At 43.9% G+C, this 23,807-nt stretch overlaps 9 protein-coding genes across 9 annotated transcripts; 5 read left to right on the top strand and 4 right to left on the bottom strand.

Moving 5' to 3' along the window:
• Nucleotides 1-281: 281 nt before the first annotated feature.
• Nucleotides 282-1,078, top strand: O0I10_005052 (uncharacterized protein; the record flags this gene model as incomplete). The annotated part of the gene is made up of 4 exons (XM_058485100.1): nt 282-374; nt 428-553; nt 625-797; nt 862-1,078. 4 exons carry the CDS (start codon nt 282-284, stop codon nt 1,076-1,078), a joined length of 609 nt encoding a protein of 202 aa, XP_058344250.1.
• Nucleotides 1,079-1,287: 209 nt separating this feature from the next.
• O0I10_005053 (uncharacterized protein) lies at nt 1,288-7,611 on the bottom strand (the record flags this gene model as incomplete). The annotated part of the gene is made up of 15 exons (XM_058485101.1): nt 1,288-1,740; nt 1,803-2,044; nt 2,115-3,573; nt 3,651-3,822; nt 3,885-3,916; nt 3,977-4,227; nt 4,298-4,831; nt 4,905-4,924; nt 4,986-5,589; nt 5,645-7,031; nt 7,089-7,130; nt 7,183-7,260; nt 7,340-7,420; nt 7,473-7,511; nt 7,582-7,611. 15 exons carry the CDS (start codon nt 7,609-7,611, stop codon nt 1,288-1,290), a joined length of 5,424 nt encoding a protein of 1,807 aa, XP_058344251.1.
• A 342-nt stretch (nt 7,612-7,953) lies between these two features.
• O0I10_005054 (uncharacterized protein) lies at nt 7,954-10,771 on the bottom strand (the record flags this gene model as incomplete). Its single annotated transcript, XM_058485102.1, has 15 exons — nt 7,954-8,510; nt 8,579-8,666; nt 8,722-8,852; nt 8,924-8,959; nt 9,028-9,088; nt 9,140-9,166; nt 9,226-9,355; nt 9,417-9,481; nt 9,543-9,628; nt 9,686-9,777; nt 9,905-9,981; nt 10,085-10,155; nt 10,220-10,240; nt 10,310-10,379; nt 10,514-10,771. The coding sequence occupies 15 exons, from the start codon at nt 10,769-10,771 to the stop codon at nt 7,954-7,956; spliced, it is 1,770 nt and encodes a 589-aa protein (XP_058344252.1).
• Nucleotides 10,772-12,071: 1,300 nt separating this feature from the next.
• On the top strand, nt 12,072-13,476 carry O0I10_005055 (uncharacterized protein; the record flags this gene model as incomplete). The annotated part of the gene is made up of 8 exons (XM_058485103.1): nt 12,072-12,162; nt 12,228-12,410; nt 12,477-12,604; nt 12,720-12,755; nt 12,834-13,005; nt 13,081-13,200; nt 13,270-13,337; nt 13,411-13,476. The coding sequence occupies 8 exons, from the start codon at nt 12,072-12,074 to the stop codon at nt 13,474-13,476; spliced, it is 864 nt and encodes a 287-aa protein (XP_058344253.1).
• A 222-nt stretch (nt 13,477-13,698) lies between these two features.
• On the bottom strand, nt 13,699-16,747 carry O0I10_005056 (uncharacterized protein; the record flags this gene model as incomplete). The annotated part of the gene is made up of 12 exons (XM_058485104.1): nt 13,699-13,980; nt 14,046-14,324; nt 14,385-14,549; nt 14,608-14,844; nt 14,911-15,165; nt 15,233-15,354; nt 15,432-15,629; nt 15,694-15,748; nt 15,813-16,029; nt 16,080-16,213; nt 16,277-16,489; nt 16,553-16,747. The coding sequence occupies 12 exons, from the start codon at nt 16,745-16,747 to the stop codon at nt 13,699-13,701; spliced, it is 2,352 nt and encodes a 783-aa protein (XP_058344254.1).
• A 335-nt stretch (nt 16,748-17,082) lies between these two features.
• Nucleotides 17,083-17,817, bottom strand: O0I10_005057 (uncharacterized protein; the record flags this gene model as incomplete). Its single annotated transcript, XM_058485105.1, has 4 exons — nt 17,083-17,134; nt 17,208-17,301; nt 17,385-17,486; nt 17,559-17,817. 4 exons carry the CDS (start codon nt 17,815-17,817, stop codon nt 17,083-17,085), a joined length of 507 nt encoding a protein of 168 aa, XP_058344255.1.
• Nucleotides 17,818-17,905: 88 nt separating this feature from the next.
• Nucleotides 17,906-19,240, top strand: O0I10_005058 (uncharacterized protein; the record flags this gene model as incomplete). The annotated part of the gene is made up of 6 exons (XM_058485106.1): nt 17,906-17,942; nt 18,026-18,197; nt 18,276-18,339; nt 18,424-18,594; nt 18,671-18,839; nt 18,891-19,240. 6 exons carry the CDS (start codon nt 17,906-17,908, stop codon nt 19,238-19,240), a joined length of 963 nt encoding a protein of 320 aa, XP_058344256.1.
• Nucleotides 19,241-20,288: 1,048 nt separating this feature from the next.
• O0I10_005059 (porphobilinogen deaminase) lies at nt 20,289-21,445 on the top strand (the record flags this gene model as incomplete). The annotated part of the gene is made up of 3 exons (XM_058485107.1): nt 20,289-20,768; nt 20,857-20,867; nt 20,935-21,445. 3 exons carry the CDS (start codon nt 20,289-20,291, stop codon nt 21,443-21,445), a joined length of 1,002 nt encoding a protein of 333 aa, XP_058344257.1.
• Nucleotides 21,446-21,749: 304 nt separating this feature from the next.
• On the top strand, nt 21,750-23,479 carry O0I10_005060 (uncharacterized protein; the record flags this gene model as incomplete). Its single annotated transcript, XM_058485108.1, has 2 exons — nt 21,750-22,512; nt 22,575-23,479. The coding sequence occupies 2 exons, from the start codon at nt 21,750-21,752 to the stop codon at nt 23,477-23,479; spliced, it is 1,668 nt and encodes a 555-aa protein (XP_058344258.1).
• Between the last annotated feature and the right edge of the window lie 328 nt (nt 23,480-23,807).

A 23,807-nucleotide genomic window follows, 5' to 3' on the forward strand; every position in this document is an offset into this window, starting at 1 on the left:
TCTTTCAAGCATGATGGAAGGTAAAAACAAGCGAAAACGAGAGTAATGCATTGAGATCTTATCAAACATGTAAGTAACAAGATTTGCAATGGTTCCACGCGAGCGGGTTTACCGGGTAGTGACCCCATCTTGAGGGAATTTTGCTTTCCACATCTTGTTCACCGGTGACTTTTCTAAAGAAAAAGCATAAAAAGGGGATCGTCTTAGTTGTTGGATCAAAGAACTACTCGTGTCATTGTTTGTTGATCCCACCACCTGATCCACCTTTCTTTTATTATACCATGGTTGCTGCTGCTCTTTCTTCCATTGCTTTGATGCTTACTGCCATTGGTGGTGCTTTTGCTCATGCCGAATTCTCTGTGGATGAAGCTTTGGTAAGAAGATACATCATGAACGATTAGGTCAACAATTAACACAATCATTGTAGCCTGGATCCGTTCTCAATACCAGTATTGGCATTGGTCATGGATGCAATGGATCCAACACGATTGAATTGGCTGTCTCTGTTCCCAAGGAAGTGACCAACATCCAGGCACTTGAAGTAGAGAATTGGGTAAGTTCTTGTTGTTGACGAGCTTAACCTATTCAGCAGCATGTGATATTGACCCCCCCACTCCATTGTAGAATCTTACCTTGACCCATCGTACGGATAACTCTTCTCAAGTGAGCAACATTACATGGTCGGGTGGTAACCTTGATGCACACCAATATCAAGGATTTGGCCTCATCATTGATATCCCCAATGTCGATGTGAGCCAACATAATGTCACCCTTCTTTTCCCTACCATTCAAAAATGGTATGTACAAGTTTTCATTGTTGTTGCATCAACAAGATGTCGCTCATTCTTTTTTGTTTCATAGTGAGAATGCCACCAATGCTTGGGTCGCTGCTGAAGAAACCGAGACTGAAAAGCCTGCACCCAAGCTTACAATCACCAAGGAAGTGACACCACAACCTTCTTCCTCTTCCTCTGATAGCCAAGGCAATCAAGATGGCGAAAGCAGTGCTTCTCGCTTGTTGACGGGTCTTTCTTTGGGTGCTGCCTCTGCTGTGCTGGGTAGCGCTCTTCTCTTCTAATAACATCTCCTCTATTTCATCTTGGCCTATCATCTCATGTATACGTAGTAGTACATCTAAAATTGCACACTGTGTAATATTTTCATTGCAATTTTACTATCATCATATAAATTTACAACAAGGAATACCAAAGTATATGTATTATTGTACAAAGTGGGGATGTGGACATGGCACACCAGCAAAAGAGGGGGTTGGGGGTATACATCTTATTATTGTTCCCTCGTCGTGTGTTGTTGTTGTGCTGCTGATGTGATATCTCCAAAGTCATTTTCCTCTTCTTCTTGTGCACTTATCGTGCTATCGCTATTACTGCTGCTGTTATCGTCGTCGTCGTCATCATTGTTGTTTGGCTTATTGTCAATGTCGTTCTTGCTTGCTCTGCGTGATGAGGTGTCGTTTGTAGCGGTCATCGAGGCACTATCATCGATAGAATTTGAATGCTCAAGCTGTAAGGCATCTTCAGGTGCCGCGGTAGGATTAGGATTGCAATAAAACTGGGCCGGTACGTTGACTTCACGAAATAGCTTTTCAGCTTCCCTGGTCCATGCGATACGGTCATCCATCGTAAATGCAAAACGACCCAGCTTGGATAAATAGTATCCTCGAAGGAAGGGGATCTCGTGCATTGTAGGTGCTAGATCGACCATGCCACTGTGAAGGATCTATGATAGATAGTAGCCCATATTAATCAAGCTGCACCTTTCCATTTATACATCATACATACCTTATACGCTTCCACTGTACGGTTTGTAACAAGGTATGGCAATGCACGCGCGAGATAAATGAATGGTTGTGTGACACTCCAATATTTGACCCGGGTCAAAGCTCGAATGATCTGATTGACGAACGACACGTACTTGCTGTAGTCTTTTTGTATTGCGTGCCAGTATACAAATGATCCGCTCTCTGTTGACTTGTAGATAGCCATAATCAAAAACATGAGCCCAATGACAGGGAATAGGTTGACTTTTCAAAATGAAAAAAGCCATGTTAATATGAGTAAAAAAGTTCCCCATTCACTTGTTTCATTACATACCCGACATGCTGAGTGCTGGTAAAAGATCCAGCAATCCACGTGTATGTTCCAATGCACGGAGGTGATCACCATGGCGAGAGTAATAGCATACGAGGACACCGTGTATAGCCATTTGATTATATTCAGAGGTGGTTGATATTTTGGATTCGAGCCAGAGGATATATGGACTTGCATTATGCAAACGCCATTTGATGCACGTATTGGCAACCTGGTATATAGCAAGATGAATTTGGACCTCATGATCATTGTTGCGGTGTCCAGTATCAGCCATCAATTGCATAAGCCCTTGCTCAAACTTTGAATCGTCAAGTGACCCCTGAAAGAGTCGCATTGTCACCAAGACGCGTACGGCGCGATAAAACTCTTGACAATCCGTAACCACACCCAATGTACGTGTCAAGTCAATGGACCTTTGAAGATACTGATCTGCTTTTGCAAACTGGCCGGCTCCAAAACAAAGGATAGCGCAAATATTGAGTGTGCCTGGTTCGAGCTTGGGTCCCATGTAGTCAAATGCTCTGCTCATGTAGTAGACGCTGTCATCGATATGCCCATTAATCCAGCTAAGCAAGGCCATGCGCGATAAGAAAAAGGTGTATCGGCTGCCCACGTCATTCATCGATTCACAAACATTCAATCCTTTCAGACATGCGTAGATGAATTTCTCGCCCTCGCCGCAAAAGTAATAAATGTTGCAGAGCTGCATCATGATTTCAGTGATACGTCGACCAAGTTCCTTGGTAACCATTGTCTTTTTTGAGTGCCATCGACGCCCCATGTGTCGGTGATGAAATTGCTTTAGACGTCCTTTCCAAAACTCTAGCACGAATTGGCCGCTGTTCGTAGGCCATGGCATCCCAAGGCATTTCAATGCCATATGCAAATACTTTTCGGCTGAACAGTGATCGCTGCGCATGGTAAGGCATATTCCCAGACGACGATAAATGTTGCTCTTGTGCATAAGGCCGTATCGTGATGAAATGTCCTCATTGTCGTTTAGGATATTGGCAATGTTTTGCAAGTTGCTTGTCGCTTCGGATATCAAGTTTGAGCGCATGTCGAGATCCGCTAATGCCTCCAAGTAATACAATTGCTTATCCAACATGTCGGTCTCAAGATAATGTCGTGTCACCTTTCCAAGGAGCTGCACGTAATTTTCCTGATTCAGCTGGGACTCATAGTAACGTGCAAGGCGCTTGTGTAATGTGTTGCGCGTTTCAAACGAGGTGATGTCGTAGATGCTCTTTGGAATACTGACATGGGTAAATGCATAGACTTCAAGCGTATTCTCCCCAACATTGCCGGCTGGTTCACTTTGCCGAAGGAATCGGTATAAATCATGCTTCTTAATCTCAGCGTGGATCTTTTTGGGATTCAGGTTCTTGAAAATTGCATTGTCAGCGCCGACACCTGCTTGCACCTCGTATACATCAAAATACTGATCCAGGCAACTTGCCACCTAACAATACAAATGATGTTATTCTCTCACTCACTAAACCACCTTTTTCCTCTCTCTCTCTCTCTCTCTCAACTTGCCGTCAAAAACTCTTGAAAGCATCCTTGTAATCGATCGAATTGCAACTTGATCAACCGGCCATAACTCACTTCTCCCAGAATGTCATCCATATCTTTGCGATCTTTGGTAGGCACGAGTTGATCTCCAGATACAATCGCCAACTTGTATTCTTTTATAATGATGGACATGTTTCTATATATAGCAGCAGGTTAATGCAAATGAAAGAATGCTACCTTCCCGAAAGAACAGCTTACTTGATATAGAGTGGGTTGCCCTCTGTGCGTTTCTATACAAGTGAGTGAGTATGTCGAATGTATACTATCCATTGAAAATATAGGATTATTACCTTGACCATCTTCATTATAGTCGGGCTAACACGGGTCACGTCTTTGGGAAACGATTGTAAGATCACCGCCGCAATATCATTGTCATGCGTCAATCCATGCAAGTTGATCTTGAGGACTGTTCCACTTTTACGCAGCTCATCGGTCATTGGTGTACTGTATTCACGAGCAGGTCGAGTGGCTATCACAAGCAATACACGCTGGCAAACTTCATGGATGAGATGTAGCATTTGAGCGGATGTTGGATCCGACCCTATAGAAACGATTGAATCAATTCCATCATCATCATACTATACGCCCCCATTTTCCTTATCAAAACTTACATTGAATATCATCACAAATGAGCACCAAGTTGAGATTGCTGCTTGCGTACTGGATGATGCGAACAATGATACCACTCAACAACATGTCACGTGTGTGCGAATCCAATCGCCGGGTATACTTGTTTTCACCCGTTTCATCCGAAATGGAAGGAAACACGGCAGCGAAAAGTGGTAAAAAGCGTTCATCCTCTCCACATTTCTCAAGGCAGTGGCGTAACAAGATAACTTCGTCACTTCGGCTCATTTCTTGATCATTGTATCTGCTTGGGCTTTGGGTTGGCGTTATCCTTGAAGATGAACCACCCCATGTCAATCGCTTAAACCATTCGCTGTTGCTTGTCCCGCGTGATAGGCTTGCTCGAGAAACACTCCCCACAGAGCTTGGCGTTGTCGCCGTATTTGAGCTGTCAAGTGTACGGCCGAATGAATGTTGTCGATGCGGTGGCTGGATGGTTGGCAGTGGTAGAGAATCGATCAACTCCATGATAGTGAGCAGCAAACCTCGAACACCATAATACTTGTTGCCCTTTTCAACTATGTATGTATGTAGCGATCATAATTAGCAATCAATCATCATCTTGAATATGTGTCAAATTGCAATTTTTACCTTCCGAACACGTTGACCAACTAATAACATATCAACAATTAGCTCTTGTTGAAAAAGAATTGGATCCATGATATAGCTTACCAGCACGTGACATGAGTGGATGCAATGGCATTTTGAAAGTTTTGGCAAAAGAAAGTTTTCCCTGTTCCACTTGAGCCGACCACCATAAGCACGTGATGATTGGGTGCGGATGCCCAGTGATTAGCAAATGCCGTACACTCCTTCATTTGTGTTTCATAGCCAACGAAATCCACATCAACAGGGTGCATCGATAATCGCTTTTGCATGGTCACGTGTCTGAACTCGTTGATGCCGTACATCTGTACTGGTTTGACTTTGCCCTTTACAAAGTTGACACCGAGATCATCAAAGTCGCATAGGCCACCAATTTGCTGCCTCGTCTCGGTATCACAGACCACAGCTTGTTTGCAAAATGAGAATTTGAGCATACGCACGCCGAGAACAATAGCATCACCAGCAATGCCAGGATCACGTCGATATGGATTTCCTTGTGGTACGACAGCGCTGAAAATCTTGCCAGTGGAAAGTGCAATGGAGAAATCAGGAAGTAGAGCGCCCATCGCTTTGTATCGATCGCGTAATGCCATGGATGCGCGTGCTGCAAAGGGTGCTTCCATTTCATGTGATAAGGGTGGTAATCCGAAAATACCAAGAATGGTGGCACCTATAAATCCTATTAGCATAAATACACAACACATCATGACACGTGATGAACGTACCTTTGTCGTCAACAGCAAATTGTTGTAAAAGACCTTCATATCTGACAAGGATCTTGATGGCGATGCTCAATGCCTTTTGTGCTATGTTCAATCCTTCGGGTTTGGAAACATCAATTTTTCCCAAGCTGACAAACATAATCGTAGCTTCTCGAAATTGGGGTGGAAAATTGCCATCGCCATAAGAGCGTAATCGGTATACGGCACTGCGATTGATGTATTTACATAGATCCATGTTGTTGTCCATGTTGATTTGCATATATGATTTGTTGCGTACACGTGGAATCAACGGCTCAATGTTCATGCGTGAGGCTCGTCGCATTAATCCTGGCATTTCATTCAGGTACTCTGCATTTGGATTTTGAGGATCGGCTGCTGCATTATTGCTGGTACTAGCACCCACACCTCCACCGTGAACTGTCAGCATGGTTGAGGGACCATAGCTCGAAGTGGATGCTCTTCGACGCGTATTGACATTGCACACAACATAGAAACCATCCCGTAAATCATATGTCAAATCATCTTGCATGACTTGATTCTTGACATAGGCATAGGCATCCGCTGTGATACTCATTTCACCTGCCTTGGCAACCGAAAGTGCTGCATCCAATGAATCAACCACGGGTCCTCCAATCGCATATTCGAGTCGACCATGGTACTGGGTATAGTATTCTTTGGGTACGTTGAGATCAGATGCTGGAGAACTAGAGCTCGTGCTGCTACTCAAATTACTTGCTGCTGATGGTGAAGTGCTTAACGTAGAAGCCAATCCAGGGCTCAAGCGATACATGGGTGCTGCCCAATTGACATCCGATTCATCCACTTCGGTGTTGCCAATAACAATGTTGGTGATATCACCGCATGAAAGCGCAATGTGCAACTCCAAATCAATCGCTGTGATGTTTCTTGTCGATACGCCACTGTTGCTCGAATTCTTTCGACGTTGAACTTTTTTCCTTGCGTGTCTCAATCGCTCAAACCATCTCGTAATGCCGTATCTTGAAAATGACATGGATCCTGATTGAATACCAGGGCTTATCGCTTTCTCTTGGTCGTTTTCTTGAATACTCTTTTTCAGATCAAAGATGCTCATATGTGAATCGCTGTTGGGTGTGCGTGCATCAGGTGATCGTCGCTCAATCTCGCCACTCTCCTTACGATGCTTGGTACGTTCTTCGGCTGTAAGGTATACTCGATAATGCGATAATCGTGCTAAAAGCTGTAATCCACATTCCACAGCTCGCCGTACCAACATGTTCTTTTTGCGTGGTGATATTCTGCTAGGACCAGAACCATTGTCATCATTGCTGCTGGTAGCACTTGGATCTGATGTGGGTCGTCGTTTGGATATGTTGGGTTGAAAACTGACAAGCACAGCGTCGCCTAGAAACTAGATGCATTTGTAAGCCCCAATTTGCTCATCTTTCTTATTGACAAGAGAACATACCTTGACGACGTCGCCACCATAAAACTCGATGATTTCGATGCACTAAGATACAAAGTCAATACATTGTCACATACTAGATCACTCAATGACTTACTTCACCCATATAAGCGCCCACTTCCAAAGCGATAGCTTCAGCTCCCGATTCGCTCTTCTCAGTGGCAAGCGTCAGCAACTAGTGGTGGTGATGGTGTGATATTAATAGCTTGTATCACTCGACTTTGTAGCTGCATAATACACATACCGTACTAAACCCTATCAGGTGACAAGAGGTGTTGCTGGGTGAATAAAATTGACATATCACATGAGAACCAAACCCCAGCATACGACAATACCTGCCACATCCACCATCAGCACAACTCCAAATTGCGTTTGACTATATGGAACATCGATATGGTCGTCGTTGGCGTGCAGTAATCGAATATACTATTGCATTCCATAGCTTGTCAGTAATCCGGTGTCTTGGAATCAACGGTAATGGAGAGGGCAGCTTTACCTTTGGGAGGTACGGTGCAATGTTGATCATGGCGCGCAATGGATCTTGACCTTGTCGCTACTGCAATTGTCAATGCCGTAGACAACGATTGTAGGAAGTAGGGTAGAACGCCGTAGTTTACGCGAAGGAACAATAAACAAGAGTAAAAGTGAAAGAGCGTCAATCCAATTCGTTGCATGGCATGCATGAATGAAAAACCTCCGCTCTCAACCCCATTCAATGGAATCGATTTGTACAGAAGAGTTTATGTTTACAGCAATAGATAATACAATGTAGTAGAAGAAGTGTATGGCTTACAAAAAGGATTGTGGGGGTATGTAATAGTGTGTAGTAGAGAGAAAAGCAACAACACGATGATGATGCAAGAATACGTCAAGTAAACCAGTGAACCAAGCGTTTCCATACTCGGTAATACAAAGGACCCTTGTTGGCTTTTTCTTCTTCGCTCGACGGTGGGGGTGGTGGTGGCATACCATAATCCGATCTTCCAGTATCAAGATCAATCTCATCCAAGGGGATCAACTTTGAGCCCGTCCAGAACTTTAGCACGATGAATCCAACAATGCATGCAAACAGTGGTAGATAGGTGCCTACAATGCCAATAGCGTTTTGTGAAGGGAAATAAATGTACCCTGCAATCACGGCAATCACCACACAAGCTAATAAATCGAAAAAGTCCCCAAAAGGATGTAAAGGCGCTCGCATCGGTAAGCAGTCAAGGCTACGTTGTTGGGCTTTGAGAGCACGCCTGAATCGAAAATGCGCAATGGTGATCCCTGACCACGTGATCATAACACCCATCCCCGGCATACGTGTCAATACGAAGAATACACTGCCATCCGCAATTTGAGATGTCGTGCATGCCACCAAGCTCACTAACGCTGTGCAAATTAATGCATACACAGGCACACCACGCTTCGAAATGTACACTATGATATGAAGAAGGCGCCAGTATTAAAAGATGACTCTTTTTGTTAAAGGAAGAGGAAGCTCTTACCCAGCTTATTCCATGCAATGCCTTCTCGTGATAACGCAAGTAACATACGGCTTGCAACGTACAAACCACTGTTGGCACATGAAAGAACCTACTTTGTGGTTAATTGGGTTGCTTGTAAATACCCCACATGCAGCACGACGTACCGTGATTAGGATAATGCTATTCATGACATCTGCCACGTCGCCCAATTTACCCTCTGTAAATACAATTGTGAAGGGTGATTGTGAAATAGTAAAGTTGCCGGTATTCAAATCATCGGTAGGAAGTAAGCGGGCTGTATCCATGGCAACGATATTAATACTTTTTTGTCTGGCACGGGTCGTTACAATGGGGACACACACATACCATCATCGTATCGGATAATCATGCCCATGACGAATACTAGTAGTAGATAGGATACATGCCGTGAGTTTTTCATTGTAAGCGCAAGAGGATTATTTCATGCATACGTGTTCCAATATAGAAGATGACAATGCGCCAGAACACATTGCGAATGGCTCGTGGTACATCCTGCGTGCTCGTATTAGCATAGATATACGTATGGAGCTATACCATTTTTACCTTTCGTGGATTGCCAGCCTCACCAGCCTATCGTACACAAAACATTGAGTGATCCTTTTTATCACTAGGTTGTACAACAAGCGTACCGTAATGCCAACAATTTCCATGCCTTGCATGCTAAAGGCAGTAAAGGCTAATGAATTGATGATGCCATCGATTCCTTGAGGTGTGAAAGCACCTGGGTCCCTCCAGTTTTTGAAGCCATAGGTCTCGTCACTATTATTGGGTATGTGTGAGAACTTTATGCACTTGACTTTACAAGGTTGCATGATTTTACCCAATCACTCCCCCTGAGACAAGGCATCCAACAACAATGAAGATCAAAATTGTGAGGATCTTGATCTATGATTTGATGCTGCTGTTAATAACGATCACACACACACACAAGGTTCATTATTCTTACCAAGCTGAACCAATACTCGGTTTCACCATAGCTTCTTGCACCAAGCATATTGACAATGAATATGATTACAAGTGATGCCAATGAGACTAGTAATAGGGTTCAAGTTAATAGCGATGTCTTTTGGTTTCATAAGATTTACGTACGTATCCATCCTTCTATCTTGCCCTCGGACCAGTAAGAGATGACAATGGGTATAGATACAAGTTCGCTTGCCACAATGACCGACCACATGGCCCTACGTAGTAATCCACCATAATAGATGTGTGAGGGGCTGAGATGATGATAGGGGGTGGAAAGAAGGACAATCCTTGGATCAAGTGTGTGCCACAGCACCAATCCCAAATGGGATGCGTTTGTCTTACCAATAATTGTAACCCACCACCGTTCCAAAAGATTCGTCTACAAAACGACGACAAAAGATGGTAAAAGAACCAGATACCTATATACAAAGATGGGTGTGGCAAGTGATAAGCAATTGCTGCTGCAATTCAGGGTAGTGGGATCCAAGAAAAGGATGTAAAAATGGGGAACATAAACAATACCGGAATATACGCTGACATTTCGCCCAAAGAATAAGCGACCCAAAACACGATAAAGCCGATGAGACTATATGCTGTGTATGTATCATCATTGAATGTAAGTGAAAAATGAATATTGCTTAGGGCTGTTATTGTTACCTATCAGCACGCCAGCTGGGCCTGTAAAAGAAAAAAGTATTAGACAATGGTTTCATAGGGTGCCTTTATGATAAAGAAGAGCACACATACCAGCCTCTCTGAGATTAGCACCCGAGGACACAAAGACGCCCTGGCCAATGACACCACCCAATGAGATCATCTATATGGTTTTGTGTTCGTGTATATGTGTGTGTGTGTATACACAAAGTCGTCATCATCAGTACGTTTGCTTTCATGTTATATGAGCCTTTGTCGTTATGCCTGGAAGGGGGAGGTTTGTCATGCATGACATACCGCAAGATGCCGTGATTTCATGGATCGTTTAAGATTTTGTTGGGTGGATGCATAGGTGCTAACCGAGCGCATGGACGCCGAATCATCATAAACATCGAGATCAAAGGGATCATAGCTGCGACTTTGAACATCTGAAGTCGAGGATGGTTTATGTATTGTCTCTGTCACAGCGGCAAATGATACAATGTTGTGTGTGGTGTATTCATGGTGCTCATAGTGGCTTTTTGTTTCATCGTCGTCAGAGGAGGAGGAATGCATGGTGGTGTTGTGCGAGGAAAAGAAAAAGAGAATGAGGCGCTGTAAGGTACGTACAGCAAAAACTCCAAAAAAGAAGTCTCAATGAGGGTCTTGTGATCGTGGTTATCGTACGCAGCATATGCAGAAAATGGCAATCCTGCTGGATCAGCAAACAGAAACAAAATGCTTAGCCCTCTGTGCCACCACCACCACTGCTGCTGCAAATCTCACGTTGCAGTATCACCGCGACATCTATGCAATTTTAATTTTTTGCCATCACATCATCATCATCCCCTACAACATGATGATGCTTTACTTTTGGAATGTAAATGGTAGATAGCTGGTATGTAAGTATGCCTGCTCTGGTGAAAAATGGCATACTGATTATGCCAGCGAGCCTTTTAAAGTAGTCGTTGGTCGAGTGACGACACATGACGAGGGATCCGATTATAGATAATGATGCAAGGACACGAGGAGCAGCATTAACAACTTTGAAAGGTGGAAGCAATGTGCACACCATGTCTCGCTTTCTCTCTCTCATGCACTGAGCCAAAAAATCCCTCCACGGCGATCTTTGGTGCCCCGTCACCAACCATTACCATATGCGGAGATCAATGTACTATACTGCATATAGAGCTACCAGCACCCTTCGAAACGCAGCATACACACTTTTTCTATCAGCAGCCCTTTTGACAGGGTACTTGGGCTTGTGCATGATGCACTACCATTGGCAACCTGAAATGAACATAATACTATGATTGACAATGGAACAAAAGTTTTGTACCTGATAATGTAGTTGCGTGTGATATGGATCAATATGCATAAATAGGAGCAGTAGTAAGAGCATGCTCATTGCATTAATCGCATAATGGATCTTGAGTATACATACAAGCCATGAAACGTGTGATGAGTGTGTAAGAATCAGAACTTCTTTAATCTTCTTCTAGGCTGAACCTTGTTTGACACAAGACACCACCCCGGTTATACCCCCATCGACCTTTTGCTTTATCCAACACGTGCCTATTTCATGTTCCTGCTCGATGATGATGGGATCCCGATCATTCTACTATCAGGGGTTATGGATGTTGCTATGGCAATAGAGTGAATGCAAGTGCTTAGTAAGCTTGAGACGATCGGAAAAGTCGGATAGTTGGATGATGACGATGAGGTATATAGCACTTTTGGGTATGTATGTGTGTGTGTGCCCCATAAAAAATCAATTTGAAGGCGCTTTCCCACGGCCTGTGAACGGCCTTTTTTTACACACCTGCTGCCCTTTGATTTCTTGTTCACGCGTCTTTCTCTTTCTTTCTTTTTCAAAATGTTCAGAAACGTCATTAGCCCTCGCATTGTCAAGCCTCTCTCTGCACACACCCCCGTTCGTGCTTTCAGCAGTGCCAGTGTTCTTCAACGTAAGTAGTCAACGTACACACACACACACACACGCGTCAACCCTTTTATTCACTTTTTTGGGTAGAATACCAACACATTCTCACTGAAACCCGTGGCAACGTTGGTTTGATCACTCTTAACCGCCCCAAGGCCTTGAACGCCTTGTGCAATGATTTGTTCACTGAAGTCAACGAGGCTATGGCCAAGTATGATGCTGATGCCAATGTGGGTGCTATTGTCTTGACCGGTTCCGAAAAGGCTTTTGCTGGTACGTTGTGTGTAGTAGGATCAATGTATGTACACCATACTCATATGCCCCCCCAAAAAAAACTAGCTGGTGCCGATATCAAGGAAATGAAGGATAACAACTTTGTTGATACCTACAAGAAGGACATGTTGGGTCACTGGGCCAAGATCTCTGATGTCAAAAAGCCCATCATTGCTGCTGTCAACGGCTATGCTGTAAGTTGACATGTGAAATCATCGTCGGTGTGGGGAAGGAGGTGGAGGGTTGGTTGGTTGGTTGGTTGACATATGAAGAGTATTTTGCTGACATGCGCATACGCGCTCTCTTTAGCTCGGCGGTGGTTGTGAATTGGCCATGAGCTGCGACGTAAGTAGTGTATATGGTGTAACCTTGACTCGGGTGAACGTAAAGGCTAACATGCTCTGTGTGTGTGTGTGTCTTTAGATCATCTATGCTGGTGAGAAGGCTGTCTTTGGTCAACCCGAAATCAAGTTGGGCATCATCCCTGGTGCCGGTGGTACCCAACGTCTTGTTAAGGCTGTTGGCAAGTCCAAGGCTATGGAGATGGTTTTGACCGGTTCCGTCAACCTTAACGCTACTGAAGCTGAGAACTTGGGTATGTCATCTCCTCCTTCCTCCATCCCCACCTTGTGTGGTAACCCCTTTGTCACTCACTCACATTCTTATCTAGGCTTGGTGAGCAAGGTTGTCCCTGCTGATCAGCTCGTTGATGAAGCTATCAAGACCGCTGGTAAGATTGCCAGCATGAGCCAAGGTTCCGTCCAAATGGCCAAGGAGCTTATCAACAAGTGTAAGTAATTTCACGTGATGATCCATCCATCCACTTGGAATACCAAACTCATCATCTCTCTTATCATAGCCTTCGAGGTTCCTCTCTCTTCTGGTCTCCGATGGGAACGTGTTCTCTTCCAATCTCTCTTTGGCACGGTAGGTTTTTTAATGGATAAAAGGGGAAACACGTACACACAGGAGAATAGAAGCTGATATACATGTCTTATAGGCCGACCAAAAGGAAGGCATGGCTGCTTTCGCCGAAAAGAGAAAGGCCAACTTCACCAACCAGTAAATAGCAATAACAAAACAACCCATGATAAAGAAAGTGTATCTTTTCATTTGTACAATCACATCATGTAAGATTGAGTTGAAAGCAAAAGCGTTGTAGATTTTATGATGCTTAGTGTTGAGTGGTGTGCGTGCGTGTAATGGAAAAATGGTAGTTTGTATAGGATGGAGTAGTGCGTTAATGTCAATTGGGATGCATTTACATGGACGTGAGCTATTGCTATTTTTAGAATTGGAATATCTCCACTCTATAAGCCGGTATGCCTTGATCACTGTGATCCTTGTGTCGAGGTGTTTTATGAGATGCCGTTTGCTGTTTCTCCATTGCCAACATGCGCTGTTTACGTTCAAAGGGTCGCACCAAACCACGTACTCGTTCCATTGTTTCTGCCATAGCAGCTTCTCGTTCAATAAGGTCTTGCAGTGTGGCAATCTTGTCATAAAGAGAAGGCTCCATGATGATCACTGGATAGTGCGTGTCAAGCACACCGCTGACGAATTCAATCAACTAATACGATACCACTCTTAGTACTTTTGTTATCCCATCCCTGCTATATAATAAAGAACACTTACGCTATAAAAGGCTTGCACCTTGCCCTTGGCTGACAGCGATTCAAGTTCGTCATTGATCAGATCGAGTACATCAGCAAGCTCCGCAGCCTCTAATCGTTTGACAGCTTGTTGCATGAAAATGTCATTATGAGGAGAATCAATGATCTTGGCAAAGAGTGTGCTGGCAATTTCACTTGAAAGCGTATTTGAACGGCGTGCTTTGATAAATGCCTTGAGCACAGTGATCAAGTCACTCTCTGGGATATCAGGTACGCGATGAAGGATCGTCGATATTAAGGCCTAAGATGGGTGTAAGAAATAGATGCACACAAAAAAAAGCAACATGTAATGCCAACTTACCCAATCACCACGTTCCAAAACACAATTGACGATGCCTCCACTCAAATAACTGCTTCGCACTTGTCCTGTTTGCAGCAGGTATAAAAAGACCTCCAGAGGCCAAAATGATGGGGATGAAAAGCATTTTGGCAAAATGGTCGAAATGAAGTGATACGAGAATTCAGCCTATGGTTACATATTCGTTAACATCAAAAATGTCTCTGCTGATAGCCCTTCTTCTTACCTTGACTTTTTGCCAACTCTTTTCGGCCAGGATTAAGTTGTACTTGCGAATCTCCGTTGCATTCTTCTCTGCGATCTCAGGTTTGTTACCAGCGGCACCTCCAAAGAATACATTCGTAAACTCTTCAACAGTGATGCTTGGATTGAGAAGTTTGCTGATCAAATCCTTTTCCTTTTGCTGTGATTGATCGAGATCCTGCACCCAATTTGCGTAAATGTCATCCACGCTCATATTAAGCTATATATATATGAACCTTATTCAGTTTGCTTTGTCCTTTGAAAGCATTGTCCATCGATTACTTACGTTCTTGATGGGTCGACCAACTCCTTCATAGCCACTCTGGGTCATACCAATTGTGTCATTGTTACCAAGGAAATCGACGGTAGCATTCATCTTGCCCATAGCCGCCATAAGTGAGATGGGTTCATTGTAGTATGGGCAAAGTACAACAACTGACTTGGCATCGGCCATGGCTTTGACCTTTTTCTTGCCTGGGTTAGCACCCGTTGCAACAGACGACACGCTAATGGCCAAATGATGATTGGGTAATACAGAGATCTAATCATATTCCATGTCAATATAACGTTCCATCCACCTTCGAATGTGAAATAAGAGAGATACGTACGCTGTACACACACTTGTCCTTGCCATAGGCCGTCTTATCCCCGAGTTGAAGGCTGCGCTCAGCTTGAAGAGTGCCATATTTGACATCCCAGATGCTGACAACATGTTCGGGTCCATCGGTGCCTGAGAAGGAGGAAAAAACACGCATTAGTTTCCATGTCGCTTCTCTTTTTCCTTTTCACTCATTCTCTTACGAGTACCTTTTTTGATTCTTGGGGCCACCAGAGCAACATAGCTATCATCGAGCGTAGCAAGCGAAGCAATGCTTCCCAGCTTGTCATTGTATAATTGATATCCAGATAATTGCATCGACAAATGTGCTTCAATGTCACCAATAACCTTGTGAACCGATGTGTGTCTCAATTGCATGCGCCAAACGATCCAGGTACCAGCAGCACCTAAAAGGGAAAAGGTAGGTTAGAAATGCATGAATACGAACGGCTCTTTACACTATTCGCTTACCCAACGCTGTAATGCGACCATCGGTAGGATCAAATGTGAATGCAACAGGTTTTTCCTATAGGGGGACCAGCTGATTAAAATCGAATCTTCCACCCATCATTATCGTCATCATAACATACCTTGAGCGTAAGATCAATCTTAACCATTGGATCGATACTTCTTCTTTCCACGTTGCAATAAAATAGATTGACGGTGTAGCGATTTGCATTATTGCGATCAGCGTTGATGGTGAGAATGATGGTGGAATTGACTGGGACAAGCGAGTTGGATACGCAGCAAGGACGTGCATGAGGATTAGAAGTGACGAAAACAGTAGACCATACAACAGGACCAGCACTAAAAAGGACAATGAGTGCTATGTCTATTAATGTAACCCTATGTTGTACCTGGTATGAGATGATTTGGCAAGGATACGATCAAGGTCATTGTTGGCAAGAACGATGGATCCGTTTTCGTTGACAAGGATGATTTGAGATGTGAGTGCGGATGATACATGCAACATGTGGATACGGTCATCAAACTATATACATACACACGATTAATATCTTCATCTATGTATGTTGTTGTATGTGAATGTGCTTACCGTTTTGCTCACACGGTTATCCGTATCATTGCTCTTTTGAGTGCTCTTCCACATCCACACGATTCGATTCCTTTCCTTCTCAGGGATATCTGTGCCTGATGCTACCAATGCGAACGTATAGTCGGTTTCATCAATCGTACGTTGAACTGCAGGTTGAGCAAGGACCAAGCCGGGAGGTGTGGTGAACGATTTTAGGCACTTTTGATCACCCGTCTACAACAACAACAACATTGAGTACCCTGCCCATAGCCCCATGGCGTCGACGAATGCACTTACAGTGTAGAGCTTGACACCTTCACTTTGAACAGAAATAAGCACTTGATCTTGGTTTTCTGAAAGATCGTCTTCGGTGGCAAGTGGCTGATCGACAGGCTGCAAATCGACCACAAAGTGCTTGCCAACACCAGCTGAAGGAATGGCATTGTGGAAACGAGCGATCGGAAAGGGATCTTCGAGTGTCACCCCAGGCATGTCGATTGAGTAGTATACAAGAGCGAGAGAGAACGAGATCGCGATCGTCGCTGCTGAGACTCGAGCAAATTATTAAGCGGTCACGAAGAGAGAGAGAGAGAGAGACACCTCTTGGAGAAGTTCATCCCGCCCGCTCAAATAATCCCGCTTTAGGAGTCCCTCGAATAGATAAACAGGCTTCAAGATGTCATTAAAGAGAGTTATAAACTTGTGTATACATATGTAAAAGCACTGCTATTCAAAGTTACATTGTTGACGTAATAGTATACTAGTTGCTAATTAAAGGGGGTGGGAAGGTCTTTATTTACTGCTGGGTGGATGATGATGAAGATGGTTCAAGCTTCGGATTCAACAACCTGGCCTTCCCCCGAAGTGCTATAATAGTAGCTATTCGTTGTATAAAAGTACATTAGCTTGATGTACCAAAAGTGACGAACACACTCCAATGTATCCTATTTACCATGCATCATTGAGCACGCTATCCTTTGCTGCTCCACGTTCCAGTTGTTCTTTGACTTCCTTTGGTGGATTCAATCCAAGCTTTTCAGCTCGCACTGTCATTGAAGATGAAAATGTGGGTTCCACAAACAATGAGTACACCATCCAACATGTCTTCTTTGTTGTCATTGACACTTACGCCAGCGTTCCATTCTCGTTAAACCAACACATGGCCCATACTTGTAATCGAGGTCAAATTTACGCAGTAAAATCTCCTCTTGGCTTAGATGCTCTTGATGGACTACATACAAAAAAGACATCACCCATTAGTGACCTCTTTATGCTTCTTCTTGTGTTACAAAGGATGGCTTACTTCCTACGACTCTTGGTGATGATGATGGTGCTGTTGCTGCTTCTGTAGGCTTCTTGTCAAGGTCCATCTTTGATCCAATACCGCCTTCTCTTCTAGCCTTGCGCACCGCACCCTTCTTGCTCGTTGCTGCTCCCAAGTCAGTGATTTTGGGTTGATTGGTATTGTGGCCAGCATTCGTCTTGCTCATTGTGGAGCGTGCACCTCGAGATTGACGAGTGTTGTTGCCTGTGTTTTTAGTGCGAGTTGCTTTGGGTGGCATTGTGGATCGGTAGTTAAGTATTGCAAAGCTGCGGAATAAAGGAGGTGAGTGAGTGTGAGAGTGAGTGTGAGAGAGTCCAGCATCAATCATGCATGTATCCGATTATCAAACCCAGCAGCCCAACAGTAACTCGAGTGTGCCTCGCCTTGTAATGCAAAATCGTGAACGCTTCTTTTTCGCACGCAACACACTCACACTATGCTCACAGCTGGCATTTACTTTGTCATTCGACTAGCATTGCTTCAAATTTACCCTGCTTACACTTGCTTCAAGGCAATCAAACTCAACGACCATCGCCAATTCCTTCCCTTGTTGATCTACTGGGTATCGTCCACAGTGTTCCTTGTCGCAGAATACTTTGCAGACCTGCTTGTGTTTTGGTAAGCACCACTTGCATGAATAGATCTATCATGATGATGATGATGGCATTTTGATATTGATCCATCGTCGTATTGTAGGTTCCCTTTTTATACAGAAATCAAGCTGCTGCTTGTGCTATGGATTACGTTGCCTCAAACCAAGGTGGGGATTTATTATGTCAAATGACATGATGATGATGATGATGATGTTATTAATCACTTGCCTCCCCCTACCCCCATTTACTAGGGAGCTATCGTTCTATACGCTGATTTTATCGAGCCGTTTCTCACACAACATGAAAAGCAAATTGATAAGACCATGGTCGAGATACAAGAAAACACAAAACGCACATTGTCTGTTTATGGCAAGGAGGTGGTCAGGGTCATTGGCCGGTGGTTATCCGAGTTGATTCACAAGGTGAGGTTTGGGTAAGCTGAAGGGAAGGGCATCAACATGATTGCTTACAGATCCATGTTTCCATGGTAATTCACAGGGCCGATCATTGGCCGAGGAGGAGACAGCATCAACTTCTACTACTACTGAGCAGGCCCCATCATCAGCCGCTTCCACATGGGATGCTTACGCACGAAGCATGTTTTCTTCCATCATGAATAGAGGATCGCAGTTGGCAACCACCCTTCAGGCATCAGCTTCATCTACACGTAAGTCAAATGAAAGATAAGAGGGTTCAATCAAATTGAATCTGTTATTAGGCGCCACTGAAGGACAATATACACAAGCAGCTCAGCCGCAGCAATCATCTTCACCACCACAGCCACAACAACAACAACAAGGGAACAATGCTACAACCCCATCAAGTGAAGAAGAACCCAAGCTTGAAAGATCAGATAGCTATGATTCATTAAGCTCATTCATCGTTGCGAAAAGAAATGCAGCCAGTGGTAATGGTGGGTCAGCAGCTTCTTCAACAAAGGCATCACCTGTGCAACCCAAGCGAGGGGAGACATGGGGTTCTTATCTTACAGGATGGGCATGGTCATCATCAAGCACTGAAACGGCACCCTCCAAGGATGATGGCAACAAGAGTACAAAGACCGAATGATTCATTCACCCTTTTTTTGATGGCACGCACACACCACCACGCACCACAATTTCCTATGTACTAGCTGCCTTGTTCATATTTGCGCACACACACTCACACACACACACATTTTTTGCTTCCTTTGAATACCTATACGATAAACATTGATGTGAATGCTAAAGTACATTTTGGGGATCTATCATCATGACTGAAATACAAAAAGGACTTTGTTTCAAAAGGACAACTTTACTTCACGTGACAAGAGTGGGCCAAGAGGGATGACAGCATTTTAAATTTAGAAGCTATCACAGGTATATAGCAGTATGATCAATTACCAATCAACAGGCATATCGATAGCATTGCAGGGCTAGATGGGGCATAAACGATGTATACAACAAAGCAGCCACCTGATTCATTCATATCATAAAAATCCTCTCTAGATAATCAATGTGCATTACAATGACCAACCAAATATGGATTTAGAAATTTGTCATGATCCAAAATACGCTCAGGGACCAGGGTCAACGCTAATAGAAAAATGACACTGGAGGACCCCGTTCTTCTCTTTAACACGTGGTGCTCCTCCGCTTAGCAATAGCGAGTAGTAGCTGATGGTCATCCATTTTTTTTAATAAGAGCATCATGATACCAGATACACCTCTTTGTTTATGCTATAATAATGATCACCCTGGTCATTCCATCCATTGAACCATCAAACTCTACATACAATCGTGCTGAAGGTGTGTCTACTATGCAACAACGATCTTCCATTTAGGGTTGCTCACGGGAGCGCCTTCAAAGATAACCCATGGTGCATGCACATCTCTCATCTCAATTCGATTCAGGACCGTCTAATCGCACATTTTATTGAATTCTATGTTACTATTTGATATGGGAGAAGAACTATGGTGGAATTGGACGACTGTTTCAAGTGACACATATATTCATTTCGGGCCGAGAATTGCCATCGTTGTTGTCGGGATCTCTCTTTGTTCTCGCTCGTTACAAATACTTACACACATTCACCTCTTCTCTTTCCTCTCTCCTTCCCCTCCCCCCACTCTCTATTATGGCAACTGATACCAAGAACGACAAAGTCTTTGTTATCGGCACTCGTCGTTCGCAACTTGCACTTGCCCAAGCCTATATTGTACGTGATACGCTCGCCAAAGCATACCCTGATTATGAGTTCAAGATCGAAGCCATGGCCACTACCGGCGATCGTATTCTCAACGTTGCCTTGAGCAAAATTGGTGAAAAGTCTCTGTTTACCAAGGAATTGGAAGTTGCATTGGAAGAAGGTCGAGTCGACTTGGTTGTCCACAGTCTCAAAGATTTGCCAACTGTCATGGAACCTGGCATGATGCTTGGTGGTGTCTCTGAACGCGAAAGCCCTGACGATGCCTTGGTGTTGGCTGAACGCCATGTTACAGCAAAAACGTATACAACAATCGATTCCCTGCCTGCAGGCGCAGTGGTGGGTACCAGCAGTTTGCGACGCACAGCTCAAATCAAGCGTAAACGACCCGATCTTGAAATTGTCAGCGTGGTAAAGTATCAACGTATACACATCTATATATCCATGCCATACCATTGACAACATACCTTTCTTTTCTATCATTGTTTCTTCATTTTAGCGTGGCAACATGTAAGGATATGAGATGTGTGTGTGTTTGTGGAGATCAACTTTTACTTATTGGATTGGATTGGGATAGTCATACACGTCTTTCAAAGTTGGATGATTCTGCTAACAAGATTGATGCCTTGGTGCTCGCAGCAGCCGGTCTGACACGTGTGGGCTTGGGTCATCGTATCAGTCAAACACTCGACAAGTTTATGCTTCACGCCGTATCACAAGGTGCTCTCGGTGTGGAATGCCGTGAAAACGACACTCGTGTGCTCGACATCCTCAAGACTTTGGATCATACTGAGACTCGTATTACTTGTCTATGTGAGAGAGCCATGATGCGTGAATTGGAAGGTGGTTGTCATGTCCCTATTGGTGTCCAATCCAAGCTCGAAGGCAACACGCTAAAGTTAAACGGCATGGTGGCTAGTTTGGATGGAAAGCAATATGTTGAACACAGTGATCAAGTGGATTTGGATCCAGAAAGCTCCCTGGAGAAGAAACAACAAGTTGCTGAAACTCTCGGCCAAGGTGTTGCCAAGAAGCTCGTCGAATTGGGAGCAGATAAGATCCTCGAGGAGTTGTCAACTAGTCAATAATAGTATCCATGTTATACGTAGTAAGGCTCTTGTATAAAAAAGGTGTTTTGTTTGATAGAGTGATATCAAATGGTTGCTTTTTTGAAAGGATTGACACATTTTTTACAATTGACTCGGTAGATGATGAGCCGTCGGGTTGTACAAAAGTTGTAGCAACACCGTAACACTGTACATAGATATGCATATCGGAAGGGTGATTAGGTTTTGTTTGCATGTGGGTGAGAAAACAAGCCCCCATAAAATCATAATGGTGGTGCTGCTTGGCTGAATTCATCACTCTTTCCTCTCGTCTTAATAGCCCATCATGATCACATCAGCAACACAGCCAAAAAGGGACACACGGATCGCTTTGCAAAACGTTGACATGGGTGATACAACAACAACAACAGCACCACCACAAGCTCTTTTCGACGCGTTGCAATCGATGAATCATGAGGATGCATTGACAAAAACAACATCACTACGAGAACACCATATCGAGATGCTTTTGACCATTCTCAGAATCCGTGCCGCTGCATTTGCTCGAGTTGCCAACTTTGATCAAGCATTGGATGAAGCCTCTCTCCATATCCAAATAGCACCCTTTTGCGCACTCGGGTATATGCAATCAGGAGAAATCCTTTCAAACATGCAAGGGTATCAAACAGCAGCCATCAAAGTGTACGAAAAAGGCCTCAGCATGGTTCCACAAAGCGATCCATCCCATCAGCAATTGATTCGAGCCAAGCAGCAAGCTCGTGAAAAGCAACAAATACGAGTCGACTTCATTAGTCAACTACCCTTGGCTATTGTACGAGATTGTATCGCTCCTCTTTTACGTGGTGATGGAAGAAGCAAGTGGAGTAGTCTTGGCACTGTTTCAAAACGATGGCATCAAGCTTTGATGGCAGGCAACATGGATAAGAAGCACTTTAAAATACACGGATCGGATACCCTTGACGAGCAGCAACGATTGATGGATGCAGCACCTGAAGTTGTTTCCTTACGCTTCAAAAATTCTCTTCAACCACCCCACACATTGCTCAATCCAGGCAAGTTTCATTCACTTCAAAAGTTATCGATTGAAGGTAAAGCATTATGATAGCATGCATGAGAGAATCAATCGCTAATGTTTTTCTTATTACTGTAGGTTGCTATTTGTCTACTTGGCCTGAGTTTGCTGCAGCGCTGAATAAAGTTGGAAGATGGCTGACCCATTTGGAGCTGGAGAACGTAGGTGGTGCACCCATCATCCCTTTGACGGACGTACTCGAAAGCTGCCCTCGACTAAAATCCATGCGATGTCTTGGTGGTCGCAACGTGGTGGACATTTCAACCATCGAGAAGCAATGCATCACCTTGACATGTCTCCAGTTTTGGGCAAATGATCAAATTAGGAAAGAGGATGTGGTGGAGCTGCTGTCAAGAATTCCATCACTCGAGCAGCTATCCATATACGATAAAACGACCTCTGAATGTTTGATAAAACTGGACACAGCGTATGATCACGTCTTCTCTGCCAGATTCAATCATCTCATATCCAACTTTGATTCGATCCCCACCACAACCGCCACCACCAATGGAGGTAAACGTATGCTTTGTATACATGGTCAAGGTTTGAAAAACTCGGAGGCTGCTTCAAAATTGTTACTGGAATCGCATCGTTGGCCATCGATGGGTAGCTTTGTCTACAACATTTCCTTCCTCGATAGCACCACCATTTTCGAAATCCTGAGATCGCCTTCGCCTGTGTTGCGACTTGAGCAGTCCTTGAACAGCCTAATCATTACACGTTGTGGACTTAAAGAAGGACACTTGATGCAAATCTTTCAGCAATGGCGATCTGAAAAACGGCGTTTGGATCAACTACGACTGATTGAGGAGCCTGGTATGACGGATAGGGTGGTGGCAAGTCTTGCTGGTCGAGGAGGTGCAATGATTTGTAGGCGACTTGAGCTCAATCGATTACCCCACATCACACGAGACGGCATCAAGTTTTTGTATTCTCGTCTTTATCCACAAAATATCAAGATTGTTGAATGTCCAATGGTGTAACTAGGAAGATCGACATTGAGCAATAAAAGGAAACCTGATAGCGACAATGATCTTTTGGTTTGCCATCATACCGTGAGGGAGCCGTGATGGTGGTGGAGTGGTTTTGCTTTTTCATGTCACGACTTTTTTCATGCACAGCCCCTTTCCCATAATGTACTTTATTTCAAACAACCACCAATAACAGCAATCAATGAAATCGGTGCATGATGCAATGGCTTTTGTCAGTCGTGTGGCAAGTAAATCTATGTATCCACGATCCTGCAATTTGGTATTGTGTGGCACGTAACACCATTGTTTTCAGAGACAGGTCATGTGGCTCTCCTTGGCT

Source organism: Lichtheimia ornata (genome assembly GCF_029851405.1).
Source record: "Lichtheimia ornata isolate CBS 291.66 chromosome Unknown scaffold00019, whole genome shotgun sequence".
NCBI classification, from domain to species: domain Eukaryota; kingdom Fungi; phylum Mucoromycota; class Mucoromycetes; order Mucorales; family Lichtheimiaceae; genus Lichtheimia; species Lichtheimia ornata.